The 15,736-nt window shown below is 43.4% G+C and overlaps 1 protein-coding gene across 4 annotated transcripts in view; it reads right to left on the reverse strand.

Moving 5' to 3' along the window:
• The window catches only part of LOC142580112 (uncharacterized), a 233,805-nt gene that overhangs the window by 58,768 nt on the left and 159,301 nt on the right, over nucleotides 1-15,736 (reverse strand). For all 4 annotated transcript variants that reach the window (XM_075690924.1, XM_075690927.1, XM_075690925.1 and 1 more), the window contains exons 6-7: nucleotides 13,608-13,753; nucleotides 10,451-10,537 (exon numbers count right to left, since the gene is read on the reverse strand). In XM_075690924.1, coding sequence (XP_075547039.1) covers nucleotides 10,451-10,537; nucleotides 13,608-13,753 — 233 coding nt within the window. The remainder of the gene's footprint in view (nucleotides 1-10,450; nucleotides 10,538-13,607; nucleotides 13,754-15,736) is intronic.

Genomic DNA, 15,736 nt, shown 5'->3' on the forward strand with positions numbered 1-15,736 from the left:
CTAAACAGATTGATGAAACATAATATTTGAATTACAATACGTACATAATGAGAAAAAACAGAGTAATATACGAGAAGAAAGGGGGTTAACCGAGGGGCCCGATTTTTATTAGTCATATCATAAGAAGCCAACAAACACTGACACCAAGGACAACATAGGGACCAACCAAGGACAACATTTCCATTAGCCTATCGTTTCTTTATTTCATTTATTAAGCACAAGTAATTTCCCCTATGTTGTCCTTGGTGTCAGTGTTTGTTGGCTTCTTATGATATAACAGAGTAATATGACATTTTAAAAACAACACAATTGTATGCCACTAATTACATAACATAAGTAGCAAATAGTTTATAAGATACAATTGTTTTTCCTTTGTACAGATATATTAGGAAATTCATGATTACTCTGTCTTTAACAAAGAAAGAAAATATTGTTTAGGGCGTTAGGAAAGCTCGAGGAATTAATGATTCCCGCTTAAAGTTTGTTCCAGGTTCTAACATCTGTAGACTGTAGCATACGCTCTCCGTATACATGGCTACATGGTGCAAGATTAAAATGACCCGCAGTTGCATTTCTTGTACAACGTGATGACAAGTAAAATATGGATGAATTGAATGAGTGCTTCAATCTAACAACCTTATAAACAAATAATGAAGTGCTCTGCTGACGTTAGTCAAATGGCGCTTGGAGGCCGTTGTTCTGATCTGATCTCTGAGGCTTGTTCTGGCAGGCCGCCCGATGGAGACGATGCACCACCGTGTTAATCAAAATCATGTTTATTTTTCCAAGCAGCATAAGCCCCCGGAGAGTGCCTGTGCAAATCATTGGTGGAATAATGGGGCCAAATGATCGTAATACAGTAAAACCTCATTAAACCATACCTGCTTAAACAGTAGTTTCGTTTTAAAAGTAGTAGTCAAATCCCCGACACAGCTGCCATTGAACATGTGTTTTGTATTCGCATAAACCGTATTAGCTTATTGCATACGTATCGGTAAACACGTAGTATTTCCACTTTTCATCGCGCAAACACGGTGGTGCATAGTCTCCATCGGGCGGCCTGCTAGAACAAGCCTCAGAGATCAGATCAGAACAACGGCCTCCAAGCGCCCTGTGCGTTTGTGCGTGAAGCCACATCAACATCAACATCATTTCGGCGCCATGCCAGAGAGCATTGTGGCACCGTGTAAACAAGGACTCGCGTCATGCCGAAGCTCAGATAAATAAAGCCGGGAACTCAGCATAGAAGAAAAATTAGACATCGTTCATGCTATCAAACGTGACACGAAGAACTCGGCGCTGGCACGTGACAGGGATCTACTGTTGACTACGATTACCTAAGTGAAACCAAGCGATTTCCATGTTAGATTGATCGTTCTCCCTCCCAACCATAGCTTTCTTTTATTTCTTATCTTTTATTATCTATTATTGTTAATATTATTATTATCTTATACCCGGTTTACATCTGATTATTTCCTTTTTCTCCAAACACAAAACGTTTACTTTTAAACTCATACGCCCAAATTGTTAACTCCCTTGTTATCATTATTATTTAGGCACCTAATTAAACCGCCCGATTCTTGGCCAATCCCCCACTGTGGGTATGTGCCATGGCCACTCAGGACAACAACAACAACAACGACTACGGTGTGTGGCATTTGGAATGTGAAGAAGTTGCTCGGCAGCACTGCTGCGACTGCTAAGAGATGTCAGCTACGAGGTTCGACTCTTCGCCATCGTTGCCTCGGCAGAGTTCTGACTGGTGTGGTTTAAGTCTGTTGCCAGTTTTGTGGGTCAATCAAAAATCAAATAAAAAAAATCTAAATCATGTTTATTTTTCCAAGCAGCATAAGCCCCAGGAGAGTGCCTGTGCAAATTAAGGCGATGCAACCCTTTTCTAACGTAGTAGCGAGAGCGCGCATCGATATAAAGCGCCCCGAGTGTTATGCAATGCGTCTCAGTTTCAGAAAAGTCTTTATTGCAAGCAGCATAAGCCCCAGTAGAGTGCCTGTGCAAATCAAGGCGATGCAACCCTTTTCTAACATTTTAGCGAGAGCGTGCATCAATATAAAGCGCCCCGAGTGTTATGCGATGTGTCTCAGTTTCAGAAAAGTCTTTATTGCGAGCAGCGTAAGCCCCAGGAGAGTGCCTGTGCAAATCAAGGCGATGCAACCCTTTTCTAACATTGTAGCGAGAGCGTGCATCAATATAAAGCGCCCCGAGTGTTATGCGATGTGTCTCAGTTTCAGAAAAGTCTTTATTGCGAGCAGCGTAAGCTAGGAGAGTGCCTGTGCAAATCAAGGCGATGCAACCCTTTTCTAACGTTGTAGCGAGAGCGTGCATCAATATAAAGCGCCCCGAGCGTTATGCGATGTGTCTCAGCTTCAGAAAAGTCTTTATTGCGAGCAGCATAAGCCCCAGGAGAGTGCCTGTGCAAATCAAGGCGATGCAACCCTTTTCTAACGTTGTAGCGAGAGCGTGCATCGATATAAAGCGCCCCGAGTGTTATGCGATGTGTCTCAGTTTCAGAAAAGTCTTTATTGCGAGCAGCGTAAGCTAGGAGAGTGCCTGTGCAAATCAAGGCGATGCAACCCTTTTCTAACGTTGTAGCGAGAGCGTGCATCAATATAAAGCACCCCGAGTGTTATGCGATCTGTCTCAGTTTCAGAAAAGTCTTTATTGCGAGCAGCATAAGCCCCAGGAGAGTGCCTGTGCAAATCAAGGCGATGCAACCCTTTTCTAACATTGTAGCGAGAGCGTGCATCGATATAAAGCGCCCCGAGTGTTATGCGATGTGTCTCAGTTTCAGAAAAGTCTTTATTGCGAGCAGCATAAGCCCCAGGAGAGTGCCTGTGCAAATCAAGGCGATGCAACCCTTTTCTAATGTTGTAGCGAGAGCGTGCATCGATATAAAGCGCCCCGAGTGTTATGCGATGTGTCTCAGTTTCAGAAAAGTCTTTATTGCGAGCAGCGTAAGCTAGGAGAGTGCCTGTGCAAATCAAGGCGATGCAACCCTTTTCTAACATTGTAGCGAGAGCGTGCATCAATATAAAGCGCCCCGAGCGTTATGCGATGTGTCTCAGTTTCAGAAAAGTCTTTATTGCGAGCAGCGTAAGCTAGGAGAGTGCCTGTGCAAATCAAGGCGATGCAACCCTTTTCTAACATTGTAGCGAGAGCGTGCATCAATATAAAGTGCCCCGAGTGTTATGCGATGTGTCTCAGTTTCAGAAAAGTCTTTATTGCGAGCAGCATAAGCCCCAGGAGAGTGCCTGTGCAAATCAAGGCGATGCAACCCTTTTCTAACGTTGTAGCGAGAGCGTGCATCGATATAAAGCGCCCCGAGTGTTATGCGATGTGTCTCAGTTTCAGAAAAGTCTCCCAGGAGAGTGCCTGTGCAAATCAAGACGGTGCAACCCTTTTCTAATGTAGTAGCGAGAGCACGCATCGATATAAAGCGCCCAGAGTGTTATGCAATGCGTCTCAGTTTCAGAAAAGATTATTGTGAGCAGCGTAAGCCCCAGGAAAGTGCCTGTGCAAATCAAGGCGGTTCAACCCTTTTCTAACGTAGTAGCGAGAGCGCGCATCGATATAAAGCGCCCAGAGTGTTATGCAATGCGTCTCAGTTTCAGAAAAGTTTATTGTGAGCAGGGTATGCCCCAGGAGAGTGCCTGTGCAAATCAAGGCGGTTCAACCCTTTTCTAATGTAGTAGCGAGAGCACGCATCGATATAAAGCGCCCAGAGTGTTATGCAATGCGTCTCAGTTTCAGAAAAGTTTATTGTGAGCAGCGTAAGCCCCAGGAAAGTGCCTGTGCAAATCAAGGCGGTTCAACCCTTTTCTAATGTAGTAGCAAGAGCACGCATCGATATAAAGCGCCCAGAGTGTTATGCAATGCGTCTCAGTTTCCGAAAAGCTTATTGTGAGCAGCGTAAGCCCCAGGAAAGTGCCTGTGCAAATCAAGGCGGTTCAACCCTTTTCTAACGTAGTAGCGAGAGCGCGCATCGATATAAAGCGCCCCGAGTGTTATGCGACGCGTCTCAGTTGAAGAAAAGTCTTTATTGTGAGCAGCGTAAGCCCCAGGAAAGTGCCTGTGCAAATCAAGGCGGTTCAACCCTTTTCTAATGTAGTAGCGAGAGCGTGCATCAATATAAAGCACCCCGAGCGTTATGCGATATGTCTCAGCTTCAGAAAAGTCTTTATTGCGAGCAGCGTAAGCTAGGAGAGTGCCTGTGCAAATCAAGGCGATGCAACCCTTTTCTAACATTGTAGCGAGAGCGTGCATCAATATAAAGCGCCCCGAGTGTTATTCGATGTGTCTCAGTTTCAGAAAAGTCTTTATTGCGAGCAGCATAAGCCCCAGGAGAGTGCCTGTGCAAATCAAGGCGATGCAACCCTTTTCTAACGTTGTAGCGAGAGCGTGCATCGATATAAAGCGCCCCGAGTGTTATGCGATGTGTCTCAGTTTCAGAAAAGTCTCCCAGGAGAGTGCCTGTGCAAATCAAGGCGGTTCAACCCTTTTCTAATGTAGTAGCGAGAGCACGCATCAATATAAAGCGTCCAGAGTGTTATGCAATGCGTCTCAGTTTCAGAAAAGTTTATTGTGAGCAGCGTAAGCCCCAGGAAAGTGCCTGTGCAAATCAAGGCGGTTCAACCCTTTCCTAATGTAGTAGCGAGAGCACGCATCGATATAAAGCGCCCAGAGTGTTATGCAATGCGTCTCAGTTTCCGAAAAGCTTATTGTGAGCAGCGTAAGCCCCAGGAAAGTGCCTGTGCAAATCAAGGCGGTTCAACCCTTTTCTAACGTAGTAGCGAGAGCGCGCATCGATATAAAGCGCCCCGAGTGTTATGCGACGCGTCTCATTTGAAGAAAAGTCTTTATTGCGAGCAGCGTAAGCTAGGAGACTGCCTGTGCAAATCAAGGTAATGCAACCCTTTTCTAACGTTGTAGCGAGAGCGCGCAGTGATATATCGCGCCCCGAGTGTTATGCGACGTATCTCAGTTTCAGATCCAGCAAAAGCCTCGTCCCGCACGGACAAGGCTTTCCATTGTAGTTGTTTAGCAAAAATTACACCAAGGTATTTGTAAGAACTTGTCTGTTCCAATAAAATGTTATTTATATGTATGTTTAAAGGTGTAGATCTACTATTCTGAAGTGCAGCTGGAAAATTATATATTTTGTTTTCTTTGTGTTAATTGTTAATTTGCTACCTAAGAACAAGTCCAAAATTATCTTTACCTCTAGATTTACCTTATGACTAAGTTTTGCAATATTATACGCAGGTACTATAATGCATGTATCGTACATCAATATTTCTACAGAGTCATTTATTTGTTGCGGGTCATTTATATACAAGGAAAAAAGAAGGGGACCTAATATGGAGCCCTATAGGACTCCAGTAACAATATATTGTTTTGAAGATGTTAGTGAGTTTCAAGACTTGAGATCAATCTTTCATATAACTTGATAAGAAGTCGAAAGCTTTGCCTCGAAACCCACAATGTTTTAGTTTGCCCAAAATTATGCAATGATCCACTGTATCGAATGCTTTCTTTAAATCTAAAAAAAGAACAGCTATTAATTTATTTATTTGTAAAGTCATATTTATCTTTTGTGATAACATGATGACTGCAGTAGCTGTTGGGAAATGAGGTCTAAAGCCGCGTTGCTGATGGCAGAGCCCATTGTACTTATAAAAAAAAATTTTCACCTGATTAAATCTAATTTTTTTTTCAAAAAAAAGTATTGATTATGAGGAGATTGGCCTATAATTTGAAGGGTCAGACAGATCACCTTCTTTACGGATTGGAATGACTTTGGCAATTTTGAGGGAATTAGGATACTTTGCTTGTGTAATAGAATGATTGAACATGCGACACAATATTGGGCCTAGGATATTAATATTTTCCTTAAGCAACCTTACAGAAATGCCGTCAGGCCCTAATGCTTTATTGTTGGGCGTATTTAACATGTTTAAAACGATGTCATTAAGTTCTATCTCACCTAGGATAAATGAATTTACTACTGGATTTGGAGCGAGAAGAGCTTCGCTATTTAGTTGTGGTAGCTCAGCGACCTACTGCAGCAAAATGCGTGTTGAAATCTTCAACAGTGTCTGCATCGACAGAAGGAAGATGAACACACTTTTTAGTCTTTGTACCCATAACCTCATTTACTATTCACCACAGTTGTTTTGGGAGCTATCCAAAGGGGGAAGGCAGCTGGGGAGGATCAGGTAACAGCAGATTTGTTGAAGGATGGTGGGCAGATTGTTCTAGAAAAACTGGCCACCCTGTATAGCAATGCCTCATGACTTCGACCCGGAATCTTGGAAGAACGCTAACATAATCCTAATTCATAAGAAAGGGGACGCCAAAGACTTGAAAAACTATAGACCGATCAGCTTACTATCCATTGAATACAAAGTATTTACTAAGGTAATCGCAAATAGAATCAGGAACACCTTAGACTTCTGTCAACCAAAGGACCAGGCAGGATTCCGTAAAGGCTACTCAACAATAGACCATAGCCACACTATCAATCAGGTGATAGAGAAATGTGTGGAATATAACCAACCGTTATATATAGCTTTCATTGATTAGGAGAAAGTGTTTGATTCAGTCGAAACCTCAGCAGTCATGGAGGCATTACGGAATCAGGGTGCAGACGAACCGTATGTAAAAATACTGAGAGACATCTATAGCGGCTCCACAGCCACCGTAGTCCTCCATAAAGCAAGCAACAAAATCCCAATAAAGAAAGGAGTCAGGCAGGGAGATACAATCTCTCCAATGCTATTCACAGCGTGTTTACAGGAGGTATTCAGAGACCTGGATTGGGAAGAATTGGGGATAAGAGTTAATGGAGAATACTTTAGTGACTTGCAATTCGCTGGTGATATTGCGTTGCTTTCTAGGAACTCAGGGGACCAATTGCAATGCATGCTCACTGACCTGGAGAGGCAAACAGAAGGGTGGGTCTAAAATTTAATCTGCAGAAAACTAAAGTAATGTTTAACAGTCTCGGAAGAGAACAGCAGTTTACGATAGGTAGCGAGGCACTGGAAATGGTAAGGGAATACATCAGCTTAGGATAGGTAGTGACCGCGGATACAAATCATGAGACTGAAATAATCAGAAGAATAAGAATGGGCTGGGCTGCGCATGGCAGGCATTCTCAGATCATGAACAGCAGGTTGCCATTATCCCTCAAGAGAAAAGTGAATAACCCCCCAGCTGTGTCTTACCAGTACTCGCGTACGGGGCAGAAACCTGGAGGCTTACGAAAAGGGTTCTACTTAAATTGAGGATGACGCAACGAGCTATGGAAAGAAGAATTATGGGTGTTACGTGAAGGGATAAGAAAAGAGCCGATTGGGTGAGGGAACAAACGCAAGTTAATGACATCTTAGTTGAAATCAAGAAAAAGAAATGGGCATGGGTAGGACATGTAATGAGGCGGGAAGATAACCGATGGTCATTAAGGGTTACAGACTGGATTCCAAGAGAAGGGAACCGTAGCAGGAGGTGGCAAAAAGTTAGATGGGCAGATGCGATTAAGAAGTTTGCAGGGACAACATGGCCAGAATTGTACATGACCGGGGTAGTTGGAGAAATATGGGAGAGGCCTTTGCCCTGCAATGGGCGTAACCAGGCTGATGATGATGATGATGACAGTTGTTTTGAGTCGCTGGCAGCTTGATTGAAACATTGCGAATTAACATATCTCTTTCGGATCCTCATAATAGACACTGCTTTGTTGCAAAATGTCCTGCACTGACCTAAGTAGTAAGCAATACTCAGAACGACAGAAAGCTGAGCTGGTTGGTAAGGATTCATTATGCAAAATAGAAGTAAGGCGTGCAGACAGGACACAAGAGTAGAGAAGTGGACAACACGAAAGCCGACTATCAACTGAAGGGAGCACTGAGGCGAAAAAAGAAAGAAGACACAAAACACAAAGCATGCGCAGATGAGTTTTGTGTCTTCTTTCTTTTTTCACCTCAGTGCTCCCTTCAGTTGATAGTCGGCGTTCGTGCTGTCCACTTCTCTACTCTTGTGTCCTGTCTGTACGCCTCACTTCTATTTTGCATAATGAAGCAATACTCCTATTGTGCCTCCATTTGCTATACCAGTATTCTTTCGTTTTATGAATTTCCAAAATTTGTGTCGTCATCCATGGTCAGATAAGCTGATTGTAAGAATTTCGAGTATATGTGCTGCTACATTCAGTTATCAAAGTGCTAATTAAGTTGAATAAGTTGGAAAACTCTGTGTATCACTGTACATTTGCTCAAAGTCGGCCTCCATTCCTTTATCTCTGAACTTATTATAATCTAATCTAGTTATGAGCCTCCCGTCATCTTTGTTCTTGAGACTTTGGCTGTTGAATGCTGTGAAAATAGGTGAGTGGTCTGAAAGAGGTTGACTGTAACTCCACTAAGAATTCCAGACTCACTATTTGTCAATGCATGATCAATTAGAGTAGCCGTAGTGCTCATTACACGTGTCGGTTGACGTATTACATGTCGAAAATTGAACACTTTAAGGAGGTAAGAATAACCCTTGTGTATTGGATTAAGTACATCAATATTCACATCACCAACAATTACAACCTGCGTAGCTTGGTAGTTTCGTAAGCAAGATAAAATTGATTCCATTTTATCAAGAAAACTGCCAAGGGTCGCTTTGGGAGGTTGACAGGCTACACCCACAATATAACCAGTTTCTATTTTCATGAACAGCACTTCAATATCGCTGGATGAAATTACAGGCAGTATTGTAAAATAGAGATTATGTTTCATGAAAAGGGCGACACCACCCCCTCAGTAACGTGACACACACGGACGGGATATTAATCTGTAACCTGGCACATCTACAATTTCATTGTTCAGAAGCCAAGTTTCACTTGTTGCAATGATGTCATATAAGAAATTTTGCACCAATAAGAATGAGGTTAACGGGTTTACGTTTTTTCTTAAAATGTGTATGTTTCAATGAAAAATGGTTGAATTTTTATTCAAACAAAGCTCATCAATTTCCTTTGAAGTGTAAGCCATATTGTTTTAAGGAATACATCTGTCCAGCATCCCAAATATATGGAATCACACTATATGGGCTAAATCTTCTTCACTTGTAGGACTGGTGACCCTAGAATTATCTGTCTTCTACATAACTACTTTGCCATCCGATACCCAGGCGAATTTCCACTTTTGCTCTCGCTTCATTTGGATGGCCTTGGCAAGTAGCGCCTTATATTCAGGGCATAGATGTTCGTTCATGTACAGCGGCTGAGCTTTTTCCAAGCCAAGCATTGCTGTTGTTGGTCGTGTTTTTCTTGCGCCTTGCAGGATCATGTCGTGCTTTCGGCGTGAATTATACCTGACAGTGACATTAAGTGGCCCATCACCTTTTCTGCATACACGATGAATGGCATCAATGTGTCCATCAGCAAGATCAACATCAAAAACGTTGCAATCTTTCATACACTTTCATCAAGAACCTCATTTTCAGTGCAGGGGATGCCTTTCAATTCAAGATTGTTTCTGCGACTGTTTCAATTCAGTCAATTGCCACCGTTCTTAAAGTTCTTGTGACTAGCCTACAACCTACCAAGTTCCATAAATGAGAATTGGGAAGACTTCTTGAGCGATGGAGAGGGCAGATGACAAATAGCAAAAAAGTGGTGAATAGAACATGACATCATCCATTTGAACTCATGGCATCTGTACTGGCACAATGCCAAGCGGTCAGTGTTTTCTGCCCCTTGCTGGCAATATTTGCATACAAAAAGTGCATGCAAATTATAATTTTTCTTGTCAGACCATGTTGTTCCTTTATGCTGCTTTCCATAAAGGCTACAATTACATGCACGCAAAATGTCTCGACTTCGTAAAGCCAGAACAGGGGAATAAAATCACTGAAATTGGAGAAAAATGCACAGACTTATAAGCAAAATTATTTCAATTCTGGGCTCTCGTATGCCAAAACCACAGTCTAAATATATGGCCCCCACTTCAGCACTCGTTAATGCTTGTTAGAGCTATTTAGTATGGTTGGCCAATGTCATGCTTTGCTGCTTATCCATAAAGCAGCGCCAAGGTGAAAGGATATAAACAAAGCCCCTGGCAAGGAGCAAAAGGCAGAGTAAGAGTGCTGCCTCTTCATTTCTCCACCTCTGGGGAGGGCCACTCGTACAAACAAACGAAAACTCAGGCTAGAGGCGTGACTGACGAAAGTCTTTTTGAAAAGAGATCACTTGCACAGGCCTGCAAATGTCTGCTTTGCAGCATCAAATGGTGCAAGACTTCCTGTGCATAATAATGTGCCAGCTAGCGTGTCTATGCTTCAAACGAAACTGTGGCCTATTCTGTGGCATGCCATGTTGGCACTACCTTTTATTCTGAACTACAGAAGATGCATCACTGAAACAATGAAATAGACAACAACGTACCTCCTTCGCGCTGCCCCCTGGTGGTGGCCAATTTACGCTTCACATCAGCCACGTGTGGTGCTGCTGTTCGTTGCTTCACATTGGACACTGCAAACGGCACGGCCATGGCTTGTTTCAAACTGGGCCAGCACATGCCCAGGCAGCAAGATAACAATAACATTTTTTTTTTCAACATAACAGAGGAAGGTAAAAGGACTTTCAGAGGGCCTAGTTGGTGCTCATTTGATATGATTAAAGAGCACCAGAAAACAGAGATTGCACAAAAGGAAAAATAAGACACAGGATAAGTCCTTGTCTATGTTTTTGCACTTTTAACCATGTCAGAAGAATATCACTAGACCTGCGTTTCTTAACTCAAGTGTGCGGGCCCCTTGAGGACACTAGGAAGATCAAGGGAGTCCACAGGTTCCGTCACGACAGGTCACAGGAGTATGTGAGGAGAGTCGCCTGCTGAATGCGTGAGGATGTCTAACAAGGGGTGTCTGCAGCATTGTTGGTTACTTCTTTTTAAATGAAGCTACCACATTGTGGCCCAAAACACTCCATTTTAAGTGAAAATTCGTTATGCGACTACGATGATGACATGCTTGAAGTTCTGTCATTTTTTTATGTTTTAAATGTTGCTAGACTTCCCACCTATTATTATTTTTTCGAATTATTGTAGTTTTAGATGACCTGCCATGGCAAGTCAATGGTTGAAATGTGAGTAGGAAAAACAACTCCCGGATTTTCCAAAACAGCATCACATACCAAGAGTGTGTTAGCCTAGAAAGACAGCCTTGATGCACCCTGATCACTCCTCGATAAGCTTTTCCGGTCATCTCTACCAGTGGCAACAAATTTATACGTATATGTCCACCCTCCTTGGGACGAAATGTGGCTAATATGTTGGCCAAGGCTTGGCCAACATATTGGCCACATCAGCATCCTTTGACAAATTTTGCCAAGGTAATTTAGAACTGACTACAGTTAAATCTTGATATGACAAACTTCAATTTATAGTGAAATTGCCGTTATAACGACATATTTAACTGTCTATAATTTCTGTTTATACAAAACACCATGTATTTTGAACCTAAATATGACAAAGTGTGTTTATACACAATTTCAATGTTAATGAAATTTTAGTGCTGCCACGAAGGAATACAGAGGCAATAAATGGACAGTGCCATGGGTGAAGATGGTGAAACGGTTGCACTACATGAGGCGTGCTATGTGACAAAGAGCACGTACTGAAGCATAGCAGCAAGACCCTCTCGCCATCACGTTTCGTATAAAGTCATAATGCAATAAGATCCTATCATGCCCCATGCCCTGTATGCACTAGATCCTTGTTAGTACATTCCCATTATGTACGTTTTCTCGGCGCGAAAATTTGCAATCGAGAAGATAAAAATTACCCAAAACAGTAATGTTCATTTCTTTACTGGTTAATACGTTCGTGGAAAACATAATTTTTTGGCACCAATGTTGAGTATGTCGTCAAACTGCGATCATATGATACACTTTCCGGCCACTACATCCCATGTAAACAAGAAAATAAGCAAGGTGCGTGCAATCGAGAACAGTATATAGCTCCCGCCGTGGCAGCTTCACCGTAGTACGTACTTGCCCGCCCATCTCTCATGAAAATGCTGGCGCATACTGTTTCTCATTTCGGTATTAGTCAATCTTCTCTGGGGTCGGCGCACATGGCATTCACAGCTATCACCGCCAATCTTATCGCCTATCTGTTCCACAGCGTGTGGTGCCATGCAAAGCGTAGCGCACGCTTTTAGTAGCGAATAACCGAAGCACGCTGCCGTTCCCTGCTCTAGACTGTGATCGCACACACATTCCAGCCACTAGATCTCGTGTGAACAAGAAAAGGCGCGAGTCCACACGATCGAGAGCAGTATATAGCCGCCCATCTCACGTGAAAACCACAGCACGCACAGTTTCTTATTCCAGTTCCAGAAAATCTCTCGCCAGGTCGTCGCACACCGCATTCACAGATATCACCACCGAACCTATTGCGATAACCATCTTCACCTATCTGTTTTGCAACGCATGGTGCGTAGTGCCATTAGCAGCGTACCACACGCTTTTTGTAGATGACAATCCAAACAAGCCGCCATTCCCTGCTACGGGCGGAGCGATGTGGGCTTCACGTTTCCCTTCGGCTGCATCCAGCGTCGCCCACCTGCTTGATTTCGTTTCAGTCTCCCGTCGCCCTCCTAAAACACCATGCAATAGGAAAACAACAAAATGCATCTCTGGCTGCCGGAGCATGCCCAGCTAGACACGCATCAGTGTCTCGTGCGGCAATGATTTGTGCGACACTTCACATTATGTAGATGTCAACAACAGTTTAGTCTGTCCAATTTTTTTAGTTACTTCGGATCGTGCGTTTCCCCGGTTAAAATGTTTTTTCTGTCAATTAGTTTTAGTTACTTTAGACCATTCATTTTTCTGGTTTGTACACTTTTCCTCGTGTTTTTTTTTTTTTTTTTTTCCAGGACCTACGAATGAGGTTCTGCTGTACTTGTGGGTGCAAGGAGAGGCATGGAAGGGTGAGCCGACGGGGATAGTGGCTTAATGCACACTGCTTTTCATGCGAGCAAGGGGGGCTGGGGAGGGGGGCGAGTGCGCAGTACTGTGATCAAGTGCGTGCTAGACGAATGCGGGGGAAGCTGCTAATAATGATAGGTCATAATAACAATAATAATAATAATAAAGGTGCCAGGGTGAACGCGGGCGTAGGTGAACGCCAGTATCCTCTTCGAGCCCGGCCGTGGCTGTGCATAGCTGTTGGCAGCACACGCACCCTATCCTGGAGATAAACTGCGGCAAATGCAAAAGTTGGGTGAGCCGACATGGCCGTGGCTACACGTGCACAGTTTTCTCCCACGTTTTCATCAACCCATTTACTGCATTATAAGGAGCGTATATTGTATGTTTGAATTTGGTCACCATTTTGTTAATTTGACTTTTGGGATAATTCAACCAAATCTTACGGTCCCGCAAGGGTTGAATTAGTGGCAGCCGACTGTACATGCACTAGTGCAAAATTTCACTGTGAATGAGCCAGTGCGTTAGCCAGAAGAGTAGTGTACCCGACTCCCTTGTTCATGCAATGGATATTCAGTGCAAGCCAAGCACGGGGACTGCCACGCACCCAAAGACCGGTCACTAGAGGGCACCTGCTGCCTACGGCGGCCGCCAGTGCTGCTGCTGAAGAGCATCTGCCAGAGGGCATCCCGATCTCGTGCTGTGCGATGCCGCAGCCGTTCCAGGGCCTGCGCCTGCTCCTCCTGGTAGAGCCTGCACACAGCACGGGCACACAAGACACAATCCACCACTGGAAGGCATGGGCAACTGTAAAGCAACTTGTTCTCTATCCTTGAATTTTCTGTAGAGTTGAGCTTCTTTCAGCTAATAAACAATTGTAAGTACTTATAGTCTATGCATCTGACAGTTGCCTAATGCGTAATTTAATGGCACCGATTTTCACAATGATAAGGCTGTCAAGATTATAAGGTGAGAAAGCAGTTGGGGGACCCAATAGAAGAATACACTATCCACACTATCATAAGGCAATCATTTAAGGAAATATGCAGCCTTGGCAGGGATTGCCTGAAAGACCACATATTTGTAACTAAAAAAAGAAGTTATTCATAACAGGGGAAAATAAGTCACCGCAAGTGGCCAGGAAAGCTTGTGGAGGCAGTGCTTTACACATGCAAACACATCAGTCCATATTCCGGCCACTGTAATGGATATAGACAGGGGATAGTACGGTAAAAGCTTGCACCAAATCTGCATCTGCTGACAAATAAAGGTTGACCTCTTTCAGCCAGCAAAATGATCATGGGTTTACAAGTTTCATTGTCCAGCACTTCTCTCACTTCATCGCAGCTTGTGTCGACATGGAGAATGTGTGGAGCTGGCTGATAATTGCTGAACAATAAAATTTTGTAACGGAAGACAACAAAGTCACACAAGAAAATGTCGCTATTTATTATGTTAAGCAAGAAATGTTGCATGGGCAACATGTGCATGGCATACATGCATATGTGCTGGCTTGCCAGCCACAGCTTGTCTTGTTCAGTGACTGCTACATCGACCAGCAGCATTAGGTCAGCAGCATCCTTCCCATTTCGGGTAAGCACGGGCAACGTGACCAAATAAAGCTTCCCCCTTTCTGCTCATAGCAGTACCCAAGCTTACATACACCAGTGCAGGCGTAGTCCGCGAGGCCAAATAATGTGCCGTGGGGTGTTTTAAAGTTCAGTCGTTGTTTTATATTTCATACAAGGGCTGAACTTTATAAACACTATAAAACACTATAAACACTCTATAAAAATAAATTTAAAAATAAAACGGACCATTTCAAAAGAACAAAAAGCACTTAGTTCTTCTTAAAATAATATCCGACGGAGTCAATACACTTGTTCAACTTTTTCTTCTCCTATCTCAAGCAGCTCTGGAACTCCTTAAACTTAATGATGTTCAGTGACCCCTGTGAAGTTGTCGTCACACAATGCACAATGGTAAACCTTGTTCAGTTAAATTTTCTTCTTTACAAATAAAACATTGCAGGGCGCTTGGTCCTATGAGTGGGGGTGCGGGTAATGCTGGCCCACTCCGGACAGGCTTAATACCACATCATAGCCAAAGCAGTGGCGCAGTGGTGATGAAGAAACCAATCACTTGCACTGCTTAATTTCATGCATTTCCTTCGCACATTCTTTCTTGATTGGCTTTCTTGATGCTTTTAGGGTCAATGATGTAAATATATGACACTGTGTACAAGTTCTAAATGGTCGATGCTGTAAATTTACGGCGATGTCTGTATGTTTGAAGACTTTGCCAATTTTCAAACTATTTGTTGCCCAGCAAGCGCTGCCACCCTGTATGGATACAATGATATTTAGTTTTTTTACGCTTCATAGTTTCTTGGTTTCATTGCATGGCTTCCTTATGCTGGAATTTCATCGATCGCTCACGCATCCGCACACACGAGGGCACTCGGCGGTTAGTTTTGGTTTCGTATGGCGGGCTATTTCCATTTGGTGCGCTCCTAAAAACAGATGTCTATCTGCTTTTTAATCTCTCAAAGGGTGACCGCTAGATGCTCACTCTTCTGTGGCACACAGGGGTGCGATTACATCCATTCACAGGAAGGCACTGGTATATACAAATGATGCGACCGTATACAAACGACGCTGCATCGCCTTCGTTTCTTTTCTAGAGACTCGGCTAGCGAAAACTGATAGCCCCTCCTTGGCAACAGAAGGAAGCATT

The sequence above is a fragment of the Dermacentor variabilis genome, chromosome 4 (genome assembly GCF_050947875.1).
Source record: "Dermacentor variabilis isolate Ectoservices chromosome 4, ASM5094787v1, whole genome shotgun sequence".
Taxonomy (NCBI): Eukaryota; Metazoa; Arthropoda; class Arachnida; order Ixodida; family Ixodidae; genus Dermacentor; species Dermacentor variabilis.